The following is a 23,558-nucleotide window of genomic DNA, read 5'->3' as shown; positions in this document are numbered from 1 at the left end:
TATATGAGGTAAATTAACACAATTTCGTGGAACTAATATAAAATATTCCTTTGGTTGTCCCAAATGAAGGAATAATTGATAAGTAGAATAGATATAAGAATTGACGTTTTAAATGTCCTTCCTGGCCTTGACTGCCTAGCGCTGGCCATGTTTTTTTTTCCTTTGTTTTTTACTTTTGTTGTATATTTTTTATGTGCCTTGGCTCAATAAACGTGAAATGTTTGCGAATGTCGGAAATAGAATCTCTTTTACTTTGAGGACTCACAAAATGCGTACACTTCCGGTAAGTGAAATGGGCTTGACACAATTGGGGGCCGGGGGTCCATCCCACTTTCGATGACGTAGGAGAGGGGCACACTGACGTCCGCTTTGCTGCACTCAGCCAACCCCTGCCGCCGAAACGTGAAGCTGTCGGTATCCCGCTGGTGCGCTGCAGTGAAGAATCCACCGTGGGGAGTCGCTTTGCTGATAACAGTTTCTCCAGTGTGGTTTTTCTATGCCCTGGGGATATCCTCGAGGCACATCACGCATGGGACGGCTTTGCGGTAGTAGAAATGCAGCAGAGCACTTTCATCCCACCACCACAACGATGTCCGTGTTGCACAGCAAGCAGACCTATGACACCCTTTTTCATCTCATACGACTTTGTCATGAGTGAAATCTCCTGGGCAGCCAACAAGGAGTGAAGACGCTTTTACGCGAGCCGTGCGAGCCCAAAGGACGGTGGTTCCGCTGCAGACGTTTGTGTGCCGTGAACCTCTGCATTCGGGATTTTTTTTTGTTTTTGTTTTTTTTGTTGTTGTTGTTTTGATGGAGCTGGAGAACATCGTGGCCAACACTGTACTGCTTAAAGCCAGAGAAGGTAAGTTTCAAGATGCAAGTGTCCATGGTTCTTTCTCAGTGAAATGAAACGGAGCTGGTCATGACTGCAGGTAAACCTCGCTAGAGGATTCCCACACCTTGTGCAAGGTTACTGCCAACATTTGAAACGATTCAACGAAATCAGTTCAACACATTGTGTCCTCATCATTTTGGATACAGTACGCGTTTTTTCTCTCATATGTCCGAGCAAACCTGCTCCCCACATCCGCTTTCAGGTTCTGCGAAAATGAATGAGCGCCTTTTGCAGGACAGACACATAAACACACTCGTATAAACTGATGCAATCAATAAGTATTTTCGTTTAAAATGCACAGAAAAAAATGTAGCCAAACAGATGCGCCGTCAGCTCGTAGGGAGTGGAAAAGAAATCGTAATGGTGATCAGATCTGATTAATTACAGTACATGCAAGTCAAATGAAATAGGATAATGTATTCAAATGTAATTCATTGCCCACTATTGCAATAGTATGAGATTATCCTCATGCAGCGGAACTATAACGTTTCCTTATGTAAATGTATTTTCTTGATCAACTTGATAAACTCACTGGACATCTCATTAGGTACACCTGCTTTATTTAGTGAAATAGTTGAATCAAAAGTGTCTTTATAATAACTTTGAATTAATACTGCCAGGCATGAATACAATAAAACACAATTAATGGTTTGAAGTGATGGGCAACTACTCTGATTGTATTATTTCACCAGGGGCAAATAGAGATAAAAAAAAAAATGGCAGGGCACAACCACTCCTTCGGCACCCTTGTGTCCTCTATTGACGATTAGAAATACTTTTTAGTTGAAATGGTTTCACACCATTGCAAACGTAAACCACAGCAGTACTTGTCATTAACACCTTTTTAACAGATTGGCCTTTGACTTAGCTCATACAGGTGTATTTATTGTTGTGGCCAGTGTGTGTATTTTTGCTGTATTCATGCCCCCCCCCTTAAGAAATCAAATGATTCCTTATTGACAACTTTAATCTGTTCTAAGTGTATCAAACGCACCCTTGTGTCACAAACACAAATGTGCCAGCACAAGGGTTCTTGTATCAAAAGCCAAATGCGCCATGACGCAGGAGTCGAGTCTGATTTTATGACAGTCCATTTAGTAGCTCACCGTGACGACATACTTTGGAAAAAGGAGGGCAGCCTGCGTGAGTGGCGTTGGTGGGAATTAATGGCATAATAAAGTGCAACGGGAAGCTCCCTTGCTATGAAAACCCCAACCAACGGATGCATTCGCCTACACGTCAGATTGGACATTTGTGTTACGGAAGCAGAGCATGACTGGGCCAGAGGGGGAAATCAAGCTTAGCAAATTAATAAGAGCAGTTACTGACCCATGACAGAACTTGCTTGTCCCAGCTGCTCCATTGGTCTTTTTTCCAGTCTCTGGCTGTGTGTGGGAAAGGAAAGCCAGTACCACATGAAGGGATGAGATGGCCCTTTGAGTTGCTCAAGTATAATATTCTCAGTGGCTTGTGTGCCGTAACTATCACTTGCGCTCTCACACCACTCAGCGAAACCTGCCACTGATTGTTAGAAGTCATTTTGCTTCATGTCCTTTAAACGTTCCAAACATGTTTTGAGATTTGGTTTCATCTTACAAGGCCCAGAATGTATGGCAGAGTTTTTAATGTCGCATGGTGGGAGAATGAATCAAAAGTATCTACCGGTTTGTGTTGTACGTTTGCTTATGAGAGAGCCAGTGCAGAGCTTTGCGGCTTCCATCCTCCATCCAAATGCTCTCTGGCTCAAAATCAGAAATAAACAGTGAAGTTTAGAAATACAATTATGTTGATGTTGGCCAAATGGGACCTCTATCCGCAGTGTGACTCTTAAAGATACAAATACATTGTAGAAATGTTCAGCACAAATTTCTGATCAGTTTCATGTCATTCCCAATGAAGAAAATATGAGTCATCTTCTATTTCCAGTGGCCCACTCACTCGCAGAAAAACAAAGCAATCACGACCACTGTCTTACATAAAGAATGGTATTTTGCTCCATCAGTTAGAAGTAGCCTATCAGCGATCTAATCAGATTGATTGTTACATAACAAACTGAGTGGGCAACTGCCATCCGATCTCCATCTTCCTGTGGAGCCGCTCTCCGGTCTCTGTGGAAGATACTTTATGGATGATGAGTGCGTGCGGTGAAACATAACACCCTGATCTTTCAGCATGGTCATCCATGTATCAGTTGACTGCCACTCTCAATGCTCTGACAATGCTGTCACTGTCTGTTAGCTAATATGCATTATCGGACAAAATCCGCTGGTGTGACAGCTGATCAACAGAAAGAAACGTATTCAGGCCAGGCTTGGCTGAGTGTGTGACTGTGATGTGCTTGAGCATGCTTATTTAACAGTAGCTTACATTTAATAGCAGCCTGTATGGTTAATTTCCTAGGGTGAATTCTTTTGTTTAAATGTAACCGCACTCCAGTGTGTCAGTGAAGTCGACCGCGACTGTGTGTGTGTGTGTGTGTGTGTGTGTGTGTGTTGCCTCCCCATTCACAACTCCCGGCACCGCTTGTAGAGTCCCAAACCGGCAAACGTCATTGGCAGTTGAAATGAATGAGCGTACAGGGGGAAAAACTGGAGCGCTGCAGCCAGATGGCCTCACTAAATTATGGTAACATAGCGGGAGTATTTAGTTTGGGCTGCAACTCACTACAGTAAATTCCACTCTCCTGCTGCCTGCTGACATTCTCAGTCTGTTTTCTTGTTTTCGATGTTTGGCGTCTCACACAACCGTAATACAGTAGTTAGTGTTATTCGCCATTGATGGAGGAAGGACAATACTAGTAGCAAGCCAGTTCATCTCCTTTCCTTTGAAAAATATGTCAGTCTTCATGGGAAATGATTCGTGGCCACGTTTACGCAAGAACGACAGGGAATTTTTGTTTCTTTCCGTTTTTGAAAAGTTCTGAATATACACACAGCTTCTGAAATATTCCTTGTTGACGCGACACTGAATAAATGCTTAATATCGCATCAGCTAGTTAGTACGTAGTTGTCAAGCCAATAATTGTCTCTGTAGATTATCTGTACATGTGCTCTCTAAATATGAATAAATAGAAAATTAACTGACGCCCAAGTATGCACTTGCTGCAAAATGGAGTGCACTACTTTGCTACAACCAGCAGAGCTGCCTAAAGAATAAAATATGAAAACAATGTAACAGCCATGATGTCAAGCCTCATCATCAGGGAGCTGGAGTGAAGGCTGATGCGATACCACAACAAGTTACAGCCAGCTGGCAAATTTTTGTGAAAAAGAGCTGTGCTACATTCTTGAATGTCATCCATACAAGTCTAAATCTGAGTCTAAACAGATTTGTTGGCTGTACATGCAGTAGTACATAAAGGCATCAAGAAAAGAAGAAGTAGAGATGCACATTTCTACATTGGCACCACAAGGCTGTGTGTTTTGAGTGGGAGTGTGACTCACTTTTTTTCTTGAGTGGAAATATTCAGCTCTGTGGCACTTGCATCTCTATTGTTATTGCCGCCTCTGCCCACACATGCAGTATAATGTAACTCTGGATGCTCCGAGTTCACATCTGTTCTTTGGGGGTTGTTGAATGGAACTCTGGGAAATAGAGGAGAGAACCACGGGTGTAATGGAAATGGCTAAAAAAAAAAAAATCAATTATTTCAGTATAAAACTCCAGGAATGTCCTGAGAAGAACAGCGCATCATGGTTTTTCCTCCCCATATACCTGAAATGCTTAAGTAGCATTTATTCTGTCTTAAGCATGTGTTGTTGCCATATTTTTAATGGCACATCCATTTAATATTTCATGTGCATTAGTCAGGGGAATAATCAATATCTCCAGCATGTTTTAAAGCTCCCACCCTTAGTCAGCAGCTGCATGAAACATTGTTTCTTTATGACGTGCATTCGCATTTTGCTCTGGCACTATGACTTGCAAGTTCTTCAAACTGCTGCAAACCATGTACGATAATGTAATTGTTTTTACTGTGTCAATGGGAGTTGACAGTTGAGAGTTACTCACCGGTATAAATATTTTTAAATGGCTTTAAGAGTAAACAAAAATCAGAGCTAACTGTGTATAGGAAAATCATCAATCATTTTCAAGGAAGTCTAGAATAAAAACAACAAGGGTAAGAAGAACCTGAACTTGCAGTTCTAAACTACATGTTCAGATGTCAAAGGCAAGATAAGCAATAAACAGCAGGTTTATGTTAGAAGCCAAAGTCTACAACAGAATCTTGTGCAGGTCTTTTCTTTGTTATTCTTTTCTGAATTGTTGTTATAACATGGGCAAAACAATTTGGAATTAAAAGATTGTGTAAAATATAGAACAAACACTTCCACTTCAATGTGGACAATATGTGCGTGTGTGTTTGTGCAACGGTGAGAGCAATTTTAGAAAAATTAAACAGCCACGGAAGGCTGTGTAATCAATCATGTTAACCCTATTTCAGGGTCACATGCGTTTAGTTAGCAACATACATTGCACCAGGGTAGGTCGTACAGTACAGTTAACGCCAAAGCTTCGCCCCGACGTGAACTGAAATCATTGCTCATACAAATAAAGATTATATAGCCCTTGCCTTAATTGCCTTATCAAAATATTTATGGATCCTGCCAACACAAAGGTCAGCGTCACTGCCGAGGAGTGTTTTATTATGGTGGCATTCAGACTAAGCTGCAATTTTCACATGCCTAGTTTTTGTATGGTTTGATTTTCGATATTTTTTGTTGAAATTTGTTGCAGTTTTTTTTTAACCAAAATCGCATCACTAGGCCATTTCCTGGAATCAAGCGGCAACATGAGATTTCGTGCACAGATACACGTTCATCATGCAAAGTATTTTTTTCCCTTGTCATTTATAAGTCAAGGGTGACTCAGTGGCGCACTAGTTAGCACGACCGCCTCACAGTTAGGAGGGTGCCGGTTCGTTTCCACCTCTGACCCTCCCTGTGTGGAGTTTTTATGTTCTCCCCGTGTCCGTCTGGGTTTTCTCCGGGCAGTCCGGTTTCCTCCCACATTCCAAAAACATGCTTGGTAGGCCGGTTAAGCTCTCCAAGTTCCCCCTAGGTGTGAGTGCGAGTTTGGACGGTTGTCTCTGTGTGCCCTGCGATTGGCTGGCAACCGGTTCAGGGTGTCCCCTGCCTACTGCCCGATGACTGCTGGGATAGGCTCCAGCACGCCCGCGACCCCTGCGGGGATAAAGCGGTACAGAAAATGGATGGATGGATGGATGGATGGATGGATGGATGGATGGATGGATGGATGGATGGATGGATGGATGGATGGATGGATGGATGGATGGATGGATGGATGGATGGATGGATTTATAAGTCACAAATTGATCCCACAATTTCCCAGTCAGCGGCAGTGTGAATGTGGATTTGACTGGTTGGTGACTAGTCCAGGGTGTAAGTCTGCCTTTTACGTGAAGTCATCTAGGATAAGGTCCAGCACCCCCCTGTGATTCTGAACAGGATGAATGATACTGAAAATTGATGGATGGATGGATGTTAATTGTGACTACTAAATGAGCCAGAATGGAGCAAAAGAAAGTGCCAGTTTTCCCTTGGATGAAGAATGTGAGAAACAGGGTACAATTTAGAAAAGAACTCAAAGTACAAACACTGGTACATACGGCTAAATTTCATACAGATGCTGCAGGTTTGATCATCAATCAATAGCCAATACAAATTGGTGGGTTGCATTAAGAGGGCCCACTGGCAGTAAAAATCGTCTAATGCCACATGTATGCACATAATTTGTAGGCTTTTGGCTAATAATTGGAAATTATTTCCTACAGGAAATATTGCCTTGTTTTTCATACGATTGCGATTTAGAACAGATGAATCATGAAAACCAAGGTCCAACTGTAAGCTTAATTTCCCGCGATGCCCTACATTGTTCCACTGTAATCAAACAGGAAGCTAGATAACGTAATTTGTTGAAGTTTAACGCATGAGCTGCGCTTATACTTTTTCCATTCCGCATTCCATAGTTAATGTATTATTAGAACAGGAAACTCGCTGCACCTGACTCTTCCTAAACAGGAAAGGTACCCTGCCTTGTCTGCTCTTGTGAGGATTCAGTCCTTTCATGCAATTTATACGGGCATATACATACATCGGCAGAAAATCACTCCAACAATAACTGCTGTGAGGTCATGGACCGGTTTGACTACTTCAGAGTATATGAACTCACTCTGCCCTTGGGTTGGTTTCTATTTTTAGCAGTAGTGATTACAAGGACATGAAGGTAAATCGTGACAATGATTGAATGCAGATTGGAATTGTACTACATGCTGAGAACAAGGTCTGCCTTTAATTGTAGTTGTCATGGTTATATTTTATGGCCTCACATTATGCAGTTTAGCATTTACTACACTACGAGAATACATCATAATTGCCAAGTGAAAAATGTACATTGTTTGCTGCGAGTGCTGATGAAATAAAGTTCATGATTGGAGAGACTAGTTCAGAGATATTAATGAGGCTACAGAGCAGAGAGACTATCATGACATCATTGCGGACCAGGCAAAAGCGTCTTCCGGCCATAGTCTTCTCCTTGTGCTCAGGTCTGGGCAGTTTCCCTCCGCTTCCTGAAGCAAACAAACGCAGTGAAGCATAACTACAGGAAGCCCTCGGACTGGTCTTCTTTCTGTAACAAAGCTTTGAAGCTTGTGCGGGGTTTTATTGCAGGTACTAGATTGCATCGTTTTGTCTATTGATTATCTTTTTATTCTTGTCCATATCAGTTATTGCTTCTTCCCCCTGCTAATGCACAGCTTTTACAGTCTGCCCAAATGCATTTTTCATGACAATACTGTATTAGATAATAGACAATTTAAAGCAGATACAAACTGTCCATTTGCAAATAGGCTTGCTAGGTTATTTATCTTTTGGCTAAATATCCTACAGCTCCAATGCCAATGGTTTCCATCTCGTGAACAGTTGGACTTTGTGGAGATGCAGGAAAAGGAATACTTTCTGAGAACAAAGGCGTTTGTATCATGGTGCATCACTGTGTTTGTACCTTTCCCGACCACCCGGCTGTGACTCAACTGTGATACCGACATTTAACGGTTTAGACGAAGGAGGTGATGTGAGAATCTGTGAGGAGATAATAAGCGTTAGCTCATTTGTTGTTTGTGAACTCGCTTTGAGGTTAGTGTACTGACAAGGTGAATACTCAGAAATCATATTGTGATGCCAGCATTATAGCGTAATGGTCAATTGTGTGTTTCAGAATTTGTTTCTATGCCGGTCTGTCAAAATATGTCTATGTTGACTCTGTGGTGCAAAAAACTGAGCACTGCTTATCTTGAGAAAAACAAGCCCCATTTTTCTATTGATGGAACTCCATATATTCATTATTCACATTATTATGATCATTCTTTTTTTTTATTCTAGTACGGTATTTTTCACATTTAACCATATTCAACTTGCACGTTTTTCATTGTTTGGCTGGTCTATATAAATTAGAACTCAAACTGTCACCCCACATTCCCTTTTCTTAATCATGTTGACATTCCGTGTTTTAGTGCCACCTTTTTTCCACCGGCGGAAATACACCAAAAGTATGTGTCAACTGCAAAAAGACAATAGAAAAGGTAGAAGAAATAGAAGCAGAAGAAGAACTAGCAGATGGAGAAAAACTTTAATCATGGTGTTACTCCGTGCCGCCAGAGGTACAACAAGCACACACTCATAGTCACACACATACAGCAACCTGCAAGTCTAGTGCCAGGAGGACGTCCTTCCGTCTTTAACTTTATTTTTACTCGACGTGACATGCCTTGATGATGTCAGAGCTGTTAAGGGGAAACATAAATAAAGTGTAGTGACCACACAGCCCGCATGGAATAAATTAAACTGACATGGACCTGTGCACAGCAACGCCTCAGTCCAGGGTGTATTTCTGCTTCCGTGTAAGTGACGGACCCTGAGAGCATGAGCTCTGTTTCATAAACTAACTAACTAAATACATAAAGCCCGGGAGCAAGGGCAAAATGGTTCACATTGGACATGAGAGCTTTCCATTGTTTTAATAGTGTGGCTTTGTCAAGCAAAACATTTATTAAAATAAGACATACATTTGAATTTATATGTATTGGAAAGAAACCGATTCAGTAACAGGCTGTGGTGTTGATGATGTCATTAAAATACATCCCTGGGATTGAATGATTAGAAATTGGATGGACCCAAAAGTTGAATGACAGTGTGGGTGACCTATGTTTATTTCAATTATTTGAAACGGTTGAAACAAGAAGTCATTTAGTTGAGACAAATTCCAAAAACACTCTCCCCTCCAGGGACTTCTTTTTACACAAGAGGCAGCAGTGAGTGGGGTTGAACTCTCAGTACAGACGTCATAGTTTCACGGAAGGAAATCAAATGATTGGAAGCAGTAGGGCAACACAGATGTGGAACATAACTACGTATACTGTATTAAGTGTTTTCCAGGAGCTTAAATCAGCCAGTGTGGCTGCTTATAGCTTATGAAGCCTAAAACAATGTTGATGAGTAGCAGGTGCTGTGAGTTAATGATTCTCTTAGGGGATATATTGGCTTGAGTTATTAATAAATTCAAGCTTGGTGTTTGTCTGGGGACATATGACCTCTTCTCAACTGTGATGAAAGAACATCTTGATCACATGTTGTATAAAAACTGTTTATCCAATTGTTGTCATCATCGTATGTGGCTTACTCACTCCTCAGGGAGAGTATCTCTTCTAAAAGTAAACCTTGTATTTAAATTATTCAAAATGCTTTTGTTTATGTTGACACTAGATAGAAAAACGTTTGCTGTCATCAAACCTGCAGCCTCTTTTTGTTTCTCCTACTCAATTTTTCCACAAGACTCCACTTTCTCCAAAATGTTAGCAGTGTCTGTTCATTCAGTCTGAATCATCTGTGAGGTCAGATGACACTGTAAGATGTCAAAGAAGAATAGACCATTTGGCTGTGATCAACAAACAGGTTGAGTGATGGTACCATTCCACAAATTACGAGGTGAGCAGGATTCTGTAATGTCTGCTCAACTAAAGGCAATACGTCCTCTATCAGGTCTCACAAGATTTATTGCCACTTAGAGTCTTCGGTCTTAGCCATGTTAAATGGAACCGAACCAAATTGTTACTGGACACAGATTGAAGGAACCATCTTTCGACCTCAGTATAAAAAATGACGACCAACCAGTATGAAAAATGACTGCTTGCATGCAAACAGCACAAAAAAAAACCCCATTAAACCTAATAAAAGCATTACGTCCGTAACAGAAGACTTAGTGATGAAGTGGAACAACAGAGGAGGGGAGGATGAGGCGGTAACGAGAAGACAAAAGTGCTGAAGCTTTCCCTCGGAGGCTCCAGCATGACGTGGTGCCGCTCACATTCCAGGCTTATTACTTAAAGATGTCTGCTTGTCATTGCTTTTCCCGTTCTCATGCTCGCAATATTGCAGCCGAGTCACTCACAGTCGTTTTCCGCTGCGCTTAACAATTTAATGAATTCTCAGCCAGTTTGGGAGACAGGATATACTGTAAATCAATAAAGCAGACAAACAAGATGCTGGACAAAACAGCTGGAATTGATGATTTAAAAAAATATAAATAAAAGGAATTGTATTTGCATCCTTTCGGGAAATTAAATTAATAGGGGAAATTAAGACTAAATTAATCTGTGAATTAATTACCAATATTGCAAGAATAAATGGCTAAATTGTCCTTAAAGAGCAAATCTATTTGGATTGAATGATTTAAGATGTTGATGATGCAAAAGGAAGTCGATGCTAGATTATCCACAGCAGTGCAATCCAATCTGGCATTCACGTTCTGGCCTATGATGAGAGGGTCAGAAGAGGCTTCTTTTTGTGTAGATGCACACACTTCCACTCAGAGGAAAAGTGGTGAGAGAGTTGAGAGAATTAGAGAGGAAGTCCAACGTAATCTATGAATTAAATAGACAAGCTGAGACTATGATTTCATTCAGCGGAGAGTCTGCAACAACCCCACCCCGTCCCTCGCTCACTCTTGTCCTCTCTTTGCTGTCAGTAGGCCTTCACTTGCACTCTACTAAGAAAATCTCTTCTTTTGCAGGTGGAGGAGGCAAGCGGAAAGGGAGGAGCAAAAAATGGAAGGAGATCCTTCGTTTCCCCCACATAAGTCAGTGCACTGAGCTGGGCAACAGCGTTGGTATGGTTTGTGTTCGTGTGTGTGTGTGCGTATGCTGACTTGAGTTTGGCAAAAGTGTGTTTGGTTGGTGTTTTATAGGATTGTGTTTGTCTCTCTCTGTAGAAAAGGACTATGTCAGTATCTGTGAGAAACAGCCTATTGGAAGGCAACTCTTCCGTCTTTACTGTGAGACCAGACCAAAACTGCAACGCTGCATTCAACTACTGGATGCAATGGTAGGCACATACACAAACATATACCCAAACACACCTGTGTGCAACAACAACAACAAAATCAACCCAGCAGTTGCATTATTTACAGTGGAAACAATTGCAATACTTTTATTGGCCTGGTAGAGTTAAGCTTTTTTTCTAACACGTTTCACAAGAATTCACTTTTTGCAATGCATGCATTCAATTACATTGCCGCCTGACACTGTGCTGGCATTGGCTGATGCAGCAAAGAGCAGACCAATAACTGAGTGGTGATAATTATTCAGATGACCCCCTTCCCCCCAAAACGCACCCCACTATCGTGTGCGCATCCCATGTCGCTTTCTGTTCATGTCTAGACGGAATACCTCCCACTTGACACGTTTAAATCTTTGTCTATGCCGAGAATATCTCTGCGGGTATGTGACCACACAAAAAGGGCAGCATTGTTTCTCACACCACTCTTTCCAATTCCAGCATACCCTTCTCCAATACACCCCCTGCACATAAAAACACATATCCCTCCCCCTCTTTCTGTCACTGTCAAACTGCCATAAAAGTGACCCACTGCCGAGGTTCCAGACTAACTTTTTTGTTTTTTATATAGGAGCACAATCGCCCCGAACTCAAAATTTGGGGCGCACACTAGAAAGTTTTTTTTTTTTTTACTGGTAATACTGATCCAAACTGAATTTCTTGCGTTTGTTCACCATGACAGTTGCTTCACAAAACAATGTGGAGTCATTATCGGATTGTCTCTTCTGACACGTTACACCTACTGGAGAAAAAGAAAGCACTCTTTTACATTGTTCATTGTTTTTTAGTAAACTTGCTCCTCTTTGTTCATCACCATGTCGCCAGTGTTAACAGTGGCAATTCAGCTTGACAGCAACAAACAATATTTCATGATAAAATTTTTAAAAAAGAGCAAATTTACAGGTCACGCGAGCGGTTGAAAATTTTAATAAAAAAATTTGAGTGTTTAGGTGCAGTATAAATGCCTAAATATATGCCTAAAAATAAATATTCTATCATTTCTGTTGTCCAACATGTCAACAGCCTGATTGTTTGTGTTAAATTAAAATAAAGCATTTTCTTTTACTTTGGGAATCTATTATGAACATTTTGGGCCAATTTTTTGACTGAATCGGAATTCATTTATGCCATTTTAAATATTATGCTTTTAAATCAAATATGTTGTTTTTACCCAATTTATGGATTCATCAACAAAATACTTTTCAGATTAATCAAGTATAAAAAAAATTGTTAGTTGTGGCCCTGCTCACTACAATCATGCAGGTGTTTGGCCTCAAGTGAATGAGTGAAACAAGACGAGACTAGTGCGGTCAGAGTTTTTTTTAGTGTAAAACTATTTCATTATGTTGCTTAATTCCCACCCTATGTATTACTTTGGGTAAAAAGTTGTTGATCTCATCTGAGGAGGGATACTTGTGAGACATGAGAAACGTGGTTATTTATGTTTCTTTTTGTAAAGCTGGAAAACAGTGAGTGTGGCCATTTGGAAGAGAGAGAGAGAGCTTTTAAAGAGTTTGTGTGACTGAGGAAGGAATGTGCTCTGGGGTTCCACTAGAAAGGGCGTGCACATTTTGTGCGTGCGTGCTGGATTCCCCCTCTTGCTTCCAAAAGGTTAAAGGGGCACCTTGTCCATTAGGCTGAGCTCCTACAATGTCAATGACTACATTTAAGGTGGAGGTACAATCTCGTCAAGTGAGTGAGTTTGTATGTTTGCCAATTTATTAGGTGGACAAATGGAAAGTAATGAAATAAAGTCTTCCAACCAATTGACCTTCATTTTTATGTTGTGCCATCATACTGTGAAGTCTTCTTAATATGTTGTACATCTCATTAATATTAAATGGCTCGGCATCAGTTTGTCTGCACATTACAGGTGTATTTCTGCTCATGGCAGTGTATTCAAGTTGTATGTCCTTTCTGCCTTGTCCCGAAGTGTCAGTGACGCTGCTGCTTTTTAAAGCCTAAATCTCCAGGCTTATGTGTGTATGTACTGTATGTATATATGTGTGTGTGTGTTTTATAGTGGAAAGATGGTGACGCTGGTGTGACACACTGTGACACTCCAGGACCTCGAGGAATCCTGCCGTGTTTTCTGTGTGGTTGCCAGGCAACACAGGGCCTTGTTGGGGGGAAAAAGCCACTGATAGACAGTGTCAGGCTAGTGTGCAGCCCTCCACCCATCTTTTTTCACATTGAAAGTTAAAAGTGCTCGCTCGGAAATGCGTCAGAGTTCTTTTCATGTCTCTGACACGTCCAATATGAGCAGCCTTTAACAGTCATGGCTCTCTGTGTGAATGGCAGCATATGTATAGACACACAGCCAAGTGCACCATATGTTTGTGAGAGTGACAGCAACACACGCATTTAGGGCCATATTCTCCCGTTCGTGCGTAAGACTTTTTTTTTTTTAAGCGCTTGGACTTGTACACCTTTCATCTACACGGTTTCTCCCGTCTGGACTTCTGACACACCCGCATAAGCTTTAAATGAAAGTGGAAACATCAAACTAGCATGATTAACTGACATCATCGGCGGTGTGGAAATATTGTAACATGTATTTTTCCTAAGACTGGTGAATGTCATTTGGAGCATACTATTTGCTCCACTCAAAAAAAAAAAAAAAAAAAAGATAATGTTGCAGTGTGGAGTTTGCATGTTCTCCTTGTGCTTGCTTTGGTTTCCTTCGGCGTACTCTGGCTTCCTCCCACATTCCAAAAATATATAAATTGCTCAAAGGTGTGAATGTGAGTGCGATTTGGTTGTTTGTTTACAGCCCGATACTGTTCACCATGACAATGGCTTGCAACCAGCCCAGGGTTTACACCATCTCTCACCCAAGGTTGGCTAGTTTATGCTCCAGCTCACCTGCGACCCGAGTGAGCGTGGATACCCAATATTAAAAAAATGGATGGATAAAGTCATTTGTTTCAAAATGACAAAACCCACAAATTTCCACATTACATTTAGGTCTTGGCAATAGTCAAGGCTGTCTCATTTAATTATATATATTTAATTATAATATATTTTCTGCCAACTACAACTTCACCAACACAATGGAAACTTAGGATGACAGATCTTCTGGGTGTTGTTAATGATGAGTCATTTGCTCGTACAGGAAGATTACGAGGTGACGCCTGACGAAAAAAGAAAAAGCAGAGGGGACCAGATTGTCAAGACGTTTCTTTCCAAACAAGTGAGTTAACTTCTCGAGTTTCTTATTACAGTTACAGTGTTCTCCTTTGATATACCTAATAATTGTTTAGACTAACATGATCCTGTTTGGAGGAGTGTGTCTATTGACAAAGAGAATTGTATATGCATGTGTTGATGTAGTCACCTCAGCGTGTGGACATTGCAGAGGTCTTTGCAGATCAGTGCCGAGAGAACCTTGAGCTCAGTCCATGTAAGGAGATCTTCAGCAACTGCCGCAAGTGAGTCACCTCTCCATCTTTACATCCACTCACCTGCTTGCTGTAGTCACTTGTTTTTTTTTTCTTCCTTGCCTTCACACATCCCCATTTCACATGTACGGTGTATAAAGCAGTGGCTTACATTTTACTGTGATGACTGAGCCCCCCACCTTTGTGTTTGGAACCAGAGCTGTACACGACTACCTGAGCGGGGCTCCATTTGCAGATTTTGAGAACAGCATGTACTTTGACCGCTTCCTGCAGTGGAAGATGCTGGAGAGGTCAGTTCCTTTAAGGTGTATGCAGTGGGCCTTCACTAATTGTGGGCTATAATGCGCGATCTCGATAGATATAGCAAAATTCTGTAAATGATTGACGGTCTCCTAAAAGTGGATTGCCATAAACCATAAATGTATCATAAGAGAGCAGTGTCATTTTATGGAGTGTCATTACGTACATATCAACAATTTTGATGATGAAGACTTACTGTATTGTTGGAGCCCAGTGTAAAATGACCTATGTTGCAGTTAGCGTTAAAATGGTGAGCAGTTTTTTCTGACCCAAAACTGCTGGATCCATCTAGTGACCGGTCTCAGATAGGTTTAGTGATACGTCGCTGTGTTAATGGTACAAATTCTACTGGTTTAGATTTTGTGTTGCCATGAGCTTGGCAGCTGCAACAGACTACCAGTCTGAAATGTAACAACACAATAAAAATCATAATATGAATACATGAAATAATAATTAACAAAAAATATTTTTTTTTTTGTCCCATTCCAGTAACCGAGCTCTACATACAACAAAAAGGAAATACTACTCAATTTTTTTCCATATACGATCCACTCTAATTGTTCTTTTACAATATATCACTCACACTCTTCGTGCGTTGTGCGTTCATTTATTTGGTCTACTCTACAGACGTTTTGAAACTGAAATGGATGCTACTCACGTTGACCCCAAAACGTCAATTGAGCATTAAAAACTCAATAACCTCAATAGACCTTCAGTGTGATGAAAGTAAAAGGAACCCAACCCCAAAAGTGTAAAGGTTTTAGAAGGAGACAGCTGACTTGTGGACGCTCCTAATAGGAGTTGATCACTCTTGGCAGGAACATCTTTGATGCAGAGCGAGCGCCATATCAGATGCAGCCTCAAGTAAACAGCAGGCTCTCAGAGCATCCTTGATCATATCCGTTGTCTGGAAAGTAAAATTGCACGCAAGAGGCCCCATCCTGTGCACAGGAAACAGACTCAGGATGGTATTGAGTTCTGCAGATAATATCTGTGTCCTAATCAATAATACAGTGCATGAACATGTATTAATGGCTTTTCCTCTGTCTGTGTTTTGTCAGGCAACCAATCACTAAAGACACTTTCAGACAATACCGAGTGCTTGGGAAGGGAGGATTTGGAGAGGTGAGAGATACCAGTTTGGCAAAAGTAATGAGACTTTACCAATATGCTAACTCGGCATTTTCCAAGAAATAATTTCTACTAGATTCGTAAGACTTCACTGATGAAGGACGATAAGACCTGTCTCAAAATCACTATAGTAGTAGTCCCAAAGATGTTTCATGGTTATGATGAGATTGTTCCAAAGAGGCGTTTATGAATGTTGCTTTGTGCACTCAACAGTGTCATGCTGAGATTTTCCCAAAACTGTCCCCACAAAGTTGGCCGCAGAGAATTGCTGAAAATGTGACGAAGGGATTTAATCCACTCTAGGTTTTCATAGCTGTGTCTCAATGAAATAAAATGAAGTGATGCCGTCTTTATTTATTACAATGTGAATAATGTGTGATGCGCTTTGGTTTGTCTCAGGTGTGTGCCTGTCAAGTTCGAGCTACGGGAAAGATGTACGCCTGTAAGAAGCTGGAGAAGAAGAGGATAAAGAAGAGAAAAGGAGAGTCGATGGCGCTCAATGAAAAGCAGATTTTGGAGAAAGTTAATAGTAGATTTGTGGTGGGTAAACATTACAAAATATAGTTCTTGTTGTGTGCTGGTCACATTAAACCACTTAACAAGTTCCTCTGGCCTCTAGGTGAGTTTAGCGTACGCGTACGAGACCAAAGACGCTCTTTGTCTGGTGCTGACCATAATGAATGGTGGCGACCTGAAGTTTCATATTTACAACATGGGCACACCGGGCTTTGACAAAGACAGGGTCCAGTTTTATGCTGCTCAGATCGGTTGTGGTCTCAAGCATCTCCACAGGGAATCCATCGTCTACAGGTAGCAATCTTAAGACTAGATTTCGAGTTGTGGTTAGAAGTTTAAAAGAAATATCCATCCAGAATTAAAGCAAAAGCAACTAGTCACGATGAAATTTGCAAAAGGACATTGTTTAGTAGTGTCTGCATAAATATCATCCCTTATGTATATTTTTAACCATGTTTGAAGAAAAAAATCCCAAACATGCCATCATATGTGCATATTTATTCCGCAAAGGAAAGAGAACGCTTCAAACAAATCATCGATCAAAAAACCTAATTTGATGATGAGTAACTTCTGATCACAACTGTGACTGATTTAATTTAACAGAACAGATGAGTTAAGGGTTGTCTATATTATTTTCCTTTTCATTGTTTTTTCTTGCAGAGATTTAAAACCAGAGAACATCCTACTTGATGACAACGGTGGGTTGTAAAGCACAATCAGGAGCCTGATATATTTCATCACAAGTATTGTATACATTTTCCTATGTATGTAAAAGCATAGTGTAAAAAATGGATAAATGCTTCTTTAGACTTTTATTTTAAAAATTGTTGTTTTTGTAACCATGTCCATTGTATAATTACAGCATTAGCATTGTTATTTTTGCACTTCAGGACACATCCGTATTTCTGACTTGGGCCTTGCTATTAAAGTGCCGGAAGGGGAGTTGATCAGAGGAAGGGTGGGGACAGTTGGCTACATGGGTAAATCTTAATCTAATTAACATCTCAATTTACACATGCAAGTTGTTCATCTGACAGCCTGTTTGGTCATGTTTAGCTCCCGAAGTGATCAACAACGAAAAGTACGGAATGAGTCCTGATTGGTGGGGGCTGGGTTGCCTCATATACGAGATGACCGCTGGGCGATCGCCCTTCCGTGCCCGCAAAGAACGAGTGAAGAGGGAGGAGGTGGAGAGAAGGGTGCAAGAGGAAGAAGAGGAGTACAATGACAAGTTTACAGAGGACACCAAGGAAATCTGTAGAAGGGTGAGGATTCGACAGAAAGAGGTTTTCGTGCAGACTGGTAGACAGTGAATCATGTTGTGGTTTATCTCTCCTCCAAACTAACAGCTGCTCACCAAAGACCCAAAGCAGAGGCTAGGGTGCATGGGGGACGAAGCGGCAGGGGTCAAGGCCCACTCCTTCTTCAAAAACATCAACTTCAAGAGGCTAGAAGCTGGAATAGTGGAGCCTCCTTTTGTACCTGATGTGAGTAATCTGATATAGTGTAATATATAAATTAGATCATTACAGGAACAGGAAAACTTCGTTTGTGTATTTGACTATTGTTTTAGTCATGGTTAAAGGGCTTTTTTTTTAGTGCACTGCTGTGCTGTACAAGAAACTGTTTTGTGTTTTTACCGATGTCGAGTAGAGTACAGGTGACTTTTACTGACAAGGGAAAATATTTTTTGCAGGTATTTTGGAAATTTATTTGAAATGGTTTTAGAATTGAGCAACATTTTCATGTAAATACTGATTTTTCTCTACTTGTGCTCAGAGTCCAGATGTATTTGAGGGGGATTTTTTTTTTTTTTTTTTTTAGGACAACCATAGTGATTTTATTTTGAACTGTCTTCAGTTTACTCTTCAAAATGTGTGTATTACCGGTGTACCAGGAGATGGCAGCCTAATCAAAGTGGCTTTAAATTAGTGACCTTGCCAGGATGTGAAGGCTTGACTCATTTGAAAAACAAGCTCTCCTTGCAAGGAATTTGATTGACCTACTTATGTAATGTCCATCCATATGGGAAAGGAGAGCCACAGTCGGCAACACACTTTTCAGCCGTTAATGCTGGTAGAACAGTGAAACAATCAGCACAGACTGACTGGTTTTACATGCCAGCCCACCAGGACCAGTCTCATGTCCACAGACACTACGATGTTGTGTTTAAAGCATGTGGGAGGGGGTAAAACTATAGAAAAGGTTTGTATATGGGGACTCTTATTGCGGATTTTCACATTTTTGACATTGTCAGAGGGCTATAAATTTAAATGTGTGTTTATACCCTGACATGAAAATCTGATGCCAAATCATTTTGGCCGATCATGGATGTATGTGTGCATTAAACATGCCTTAATTTTCAACATTCTTTTTGAGGTCAAGAAAAAAAAAACTTGTTTTATTGGCCTCTTGCAGCCCAGGGCAGTCTACTGTAAGGATGTGTTGGACATTGAGCAGTTCTCCACAGTCAAGGGAGTCAATTTGGACCAAACTGACAATGACTTCTACTCCAAATTTGCTACAGGCAGTGTTTCCATCCCATGGCAGAATGAGGTGAGCGTGTGTTCCTTGACGGACTAATGATAAATACAACAATTTTTTTGCAGTAAGGGACGATGTCTCTCGGTAAATTTTCATTTATTTTGTCTATAACTCTTAGTTTGTGGTGTACACATAAAATGATTTGACTGTGTGTTCATCAACAATGGAGCCAATGTTTGTAATAGGCCAAAGGTGTCCTCTCTTCCCAGATGATAGAAACGGAGTGTTTCAGAGATTTGAATGTGTTTGGCCCTCAAGGGATGAGACCTCCAGACCTTGACTGGAATCAACCTCCAGAGCCTCCCCGACGCAGCCTGCTGGACAGGATCTTCAGGAGGCACGTACGTAGAAACAATCGGTCATGCATCTCATCATACAAACTGGAATTCTAACGCCAATCTTTTCTTGTCTGCTTTAGCACCCGGAGGTGCCAATTTCCCACAGCCGCGTGCAGTCTTCCAGTGTAAACTCTGTGGACTCTATGTCCAACTCTGCCCCCTAGTGGTGCAGTTACAGCGTGGGAGCCATATAGTACCCAAAGGAAGGGAACTCTGAGGGTTCACCCACTGCTAATTAGTTGACAGTCGGGTCCTGAGACTTTCTGTTTAAGGTCTCATGGGTCAGCCCATAAGAGGGGGTACCCAGACCCAGGTACTCGGGCCATTTTGTTTCTAGGGTGGTCAGAGATGTCTTGAAATGTTTGGACAAACCCTCTTACCCTCAGGATTGTTGGACAACAGAGCAGAGACACTCGTGTTGATGAAAGAGTTAAAAGGATACAAACTAAGCTTTTTTTTTTTTTCTTCAGGGGAACCATTTTAATATAAAGACCCACTATAGGAATAGAAAAGTGGGCCCTGGTGATGTTTCTTTTTTTTCCCCCAAAATCAAAAAAGTTTTTTTATTTCCTGGCCTGTACCCAACAGCTAACCATCTACGTATCTATACTAGTGCCGCCATCTGTGTATCACTCGTCATACTTTCTCAGTTTTACCTCATATTACTCCTTAACATTCAGAACAGACAATTATGTCCACAACCTCAGCTCATTATTAGTGTCGCCTCATGTACACTCAGGCCAAATATAACAAATCAGATGTGTGATGTTGATGGAGTGGTCTGAAGATGTCATTTAGAATTGCGTGAGATCAGTATGTAAGCTGTTTGCTCAGTATACTACACACATTCTCTGTCGTCACATTCCTAAAATAATGGCTTAAGTCAATTTGTCGCCCAGAAAACACTAAAACTGAACCAAAGACTAAATGTATAAATTAATTGATCATATAATTTTGCATGAGATGTTCAACTGAAGATCTAGATGATTTTTAACAGAGGTTACCAGCATGTTTAAGACAAAAAATTATTATTTTTTGGACCATTCGGTGTATCGTAATATTAGGCACAATATCAACGATGGGTCTATTTTAAAAACATTGTCATACATAAGCTGCACCGGATTATAAAATGTATTATCTCTGTGAGGCATTGTGTGTTAAATAGTTTCCTTAATTTATATAAATAAAAGAATATTGTATCTTAACAGCCTCTCATTCATTTCACCAAATAACTTCATGCAAGTGGATAATGGCATATCTTCACGCAATCATATAAATCACGTTGTGTTACGAGAAGTCATTTTGAATAACTAAAATAATGTAATAATTAATAAAGCTAAGTGTATGTTCATAATCTTGTAAATTAAGTGTTCCCATTTAATAGGAAGAAATGTAACTGTGCCATATTGTAACGTTGGAAACACGGCACCAGAAACACTTAGCTCACATTTGGTCTGACCGGAGCATTGGGCTAGTAGGACAACTAGTTCTACTTCCGGTAGTGATTAGATGCTGATGAGTATGCCAATGTAATAGGAAGGAAGTTGAATTAAAGACTACAACGCGAAAAGCTCACATCCATCCGTATATAAGCGGACCGAATTACTTTGTGCATTGTTGATTTTTGAGAACATTAAAGAATTTGCAGTATGTCGAAAAATGACGCAGGCCATTATTTTAGAAAGGTAAACGATAAGGTGAGCCTGGGGGCATATCATATAGCTTGCATAGCGACACATTTATCAGATAGATACACATTAACAGCATTGTGAGGATTGTGATGTGTGGTCATTGCATGGACACGTGTATGTATGGACAGCTGTATTCCTTTGCTTCTGCATACCTCATTCCACTGATGTTATTGTATCCCATACAGCACAGTATCTTCCTCGGTTTACAGTGTCACTTTAGAGCTGATTTAAAAAAAATTAAAAAAAGATGATGAAAATGCTGTACAGGATCGGATAGATTATTTTGTTGAGGATTTTTTTCTGCACAGTCCCTGTGAAGTGTAGAGGAACACATGCACTCAGCCTGACTTTGAAGTTGCACAATTTAGAATAATGTCATGCTGTTTTTTTTTTTTTCCCACCAAAATGAATATGTTTTACCTCTTAAGGCACATTCGTCTTTTCTACAGTTTAGTTACAGCTCCTGAATTTTTAAGTGTTCTTGCTCCCTTAATGCCTTTTGCGTTTCAATAATATTGCTGCCTCATTTTTACATGTACTGTTTTTTTCTTCACATGTTCCGAAAGTTTAATCTTGTCTAAAAGCTCTTCGTCTTGTGTTTCTGAGACTCAATAAGGACGTTAACCATGAATGGTTAATCTTATCTCCATTTTATTTATCTGGTTCACTTCATTTATGTCTGGAAGAGGAAGATGCCTGGAGAAAGTGAAAATTAACACAGAGATAAAGTGACCTTGTTGCAGCAGCACAGCCAATTAAAAAGAGAGAGCATCACCTCGTCTTCCTGTTTTTAAGTGCATGTTGTTTTGCTTATTTCAGAGATTAAGTAATTTAATTCACCTATTCTGTCACCCAAGTCTGATCCCAACTCGCTATCTCTGTGTATTTGTTATGAAAAAAGAAAAAAAAATCTCAATCAGACTGAAGTGCCTCCCTGTGTTCATGTTCTCCCAGACGATGCCGGTGCAGACATGCACACTTGTGTGTTCTCTGAATGGCTGTCATACTCATGTTTGTGTCACTGGGAATACTAATCATTACAACTACACAAGAGAGGAAGTTGCTGTGAGAAGTGTGCTGGGTGCATGTGAAAACCAAACCCACTATGTCTTTCAAATCCAAATAAACTTTGTGCTTTAGTTTGAGTACTCCACAGTATGCTCGTCTCTTTATTCAATGCTCTTTCTTATTACTTCAGAATAAAACGTGCATGTTTGATCGGTACTGTATGCTTATTCGCAGGATCATTTAATATCCGTCAGTTTTTTATTGGATAAATGATTGATCACTTAATGTATATCGTACAGTTCTGAGGGCATGTAATACGTAGGGGGAAATTTAATTCGATCACGCTATCGTCATGAGAAGTGTTGGGGAAGTATTTTTGTGCATCTGGATTTGTAATTTTAAAAAACGTCAAATGTGATTCATTGTCCTTTATTCCATTAATGAATTTAATATTTTGACTGAATGACGGCTTTGCCCTCTTTTTTTTCTCACCCCGCAGAAGGCCACAGACGCTAATGAGTAATCCCTAAAATCCCGTTGGAGGCATGCCAAGTTATAGGTCATGGGGATTCCAGTATTTTAACGGGATTTAGCGCTAGAATCCTGTTTTTAATGACGCAAATCCTTGTACACTAAGCGGAAAAGCTTTCCATGCAACGTTGACACTGTTAGCTTGACAAGCCAAGCGTTGAGGCAATATTACTGTTAGATAGCTTTGCTTTTGCTTGGAGGGCTGAACAAGGTTGTCAAAACATGTGAGATGCTTGACAAAACACAGAGTCCCTTTGGACATCATCATTCCGCGGCGTGATTCAGCCTTTTTAGTGATGTGGAGGCCAAAACAGAATCATGACGATGATGTTGGTAACGGGACGTGACAAGAGTGAATAGGACTTCAGCAACACGAAATTTGGGCGATCATGACTATTATTTCCATGATGGCCTACTGCAGCACGCATTTAGAGTTCACAGTTTTTTTTACGGCGTACTAAATGAATCAATTCTTTGTAAGGACGAAACATATTTTTAGATGAGCAAAAGTATTGGAACACATAAACTGGAGAGAAAAAAAATATTTTCAAGTGAATGACATTTTATACAGTATTGGTAAAATATAGTAATGGGAGAATGACACCCAAAAAATTGTTACTTACAGTCTGTTCATGTCACAGAAGGTTGATGGTGTCTATCAAATGCAGCTTTCTTTTTATTGGAAGTTGTAGACTCTGTAGTGTCAGACAAAAGAGTGTCTACTAAATTACATATTCATTACAGAAGTAAATTCCCGGAAATAAAAACTGGAATGTTGGTCTTCTGTCTCATAT

General features: G+C 40.4%; 1 protein-coding gene across 5 annotated transcripts; it reads left to right on the top strand.

Moving 5' to 3' along the window:
- The first annotated feature begins 358 nt into the window (after positions 1-358).
- grk5l (G protein-coupled receptor kinase 5 like) lies at positions 359-22,378 on the top strand. 5 transcript variants are annotated; one of them, XR_007490659.2, is made up of 16 exons: positions 359-862; positions 10,982-11,077; positions 11,180-11,292; positions 14,420-14,497; positions 14,638-14,735; positions 14,903-14,995; positions 16,067-16,130; positions 16,536-16,676; positions 16,756-16,946; positions 17,313-17,350; positions 17,543-17,632; positions 17,709-17,917; positions 18,002-18,139; positions 19,071-19,208; positions 19,455-19,537; positions 19,615-19,661. XR_007490659.2 is itself a non-coding variant. In XM_049764063.2 (16 exons), the coding sequence occupies exons 1-16, from the start codon at positions 811-813 to the stop codon at positions 19,696-19,698; spliced, it is 1,725 nt and encodes a 574-aa protein (XP_049620020.1). In that variant the 5' UTR covers positions 359-810; the 3' UTR covers positions 19,699-22,378. The 5 variants fall into 5 exon arrangements, 4 of the variants coding, with proteins under 4 accessions (XP_049620020.1, XP_049620021.1, XP_049620019.1 ...); XM_049764063.2 differs by having other exon boundaries at positions 10,982-11,047; positions 19,406-19,537; positions 19,615-22,378; XM_049764064.2 differs by having other exon boundaries at positions 19,406-19,533; positions 19,615-22,378.
- The last annotated feature ends 1,180 nt before the right edge of the window (positions 22,379-23,558 follow it).

This window comes from Syngnathus scovelli, chromosome 3 (genome assembly GCF_024217435.2).
Source record: "Syngnathus scovelli strain Florida chromosome 3, RoL_Ssco_1.2, whole genome shotgun sequence".
Classification (NCBI taxonomy): domain Eukaryota; kingdom Metazoa; phylum Chordata; class Actinopteri; order Syngnathiformes; family Syngnathidae; genus Syngnathus; species Syngnathus scovelli.
This window is presented reverse-complemented; position numbering and strand designations above follow the sequence as displayed.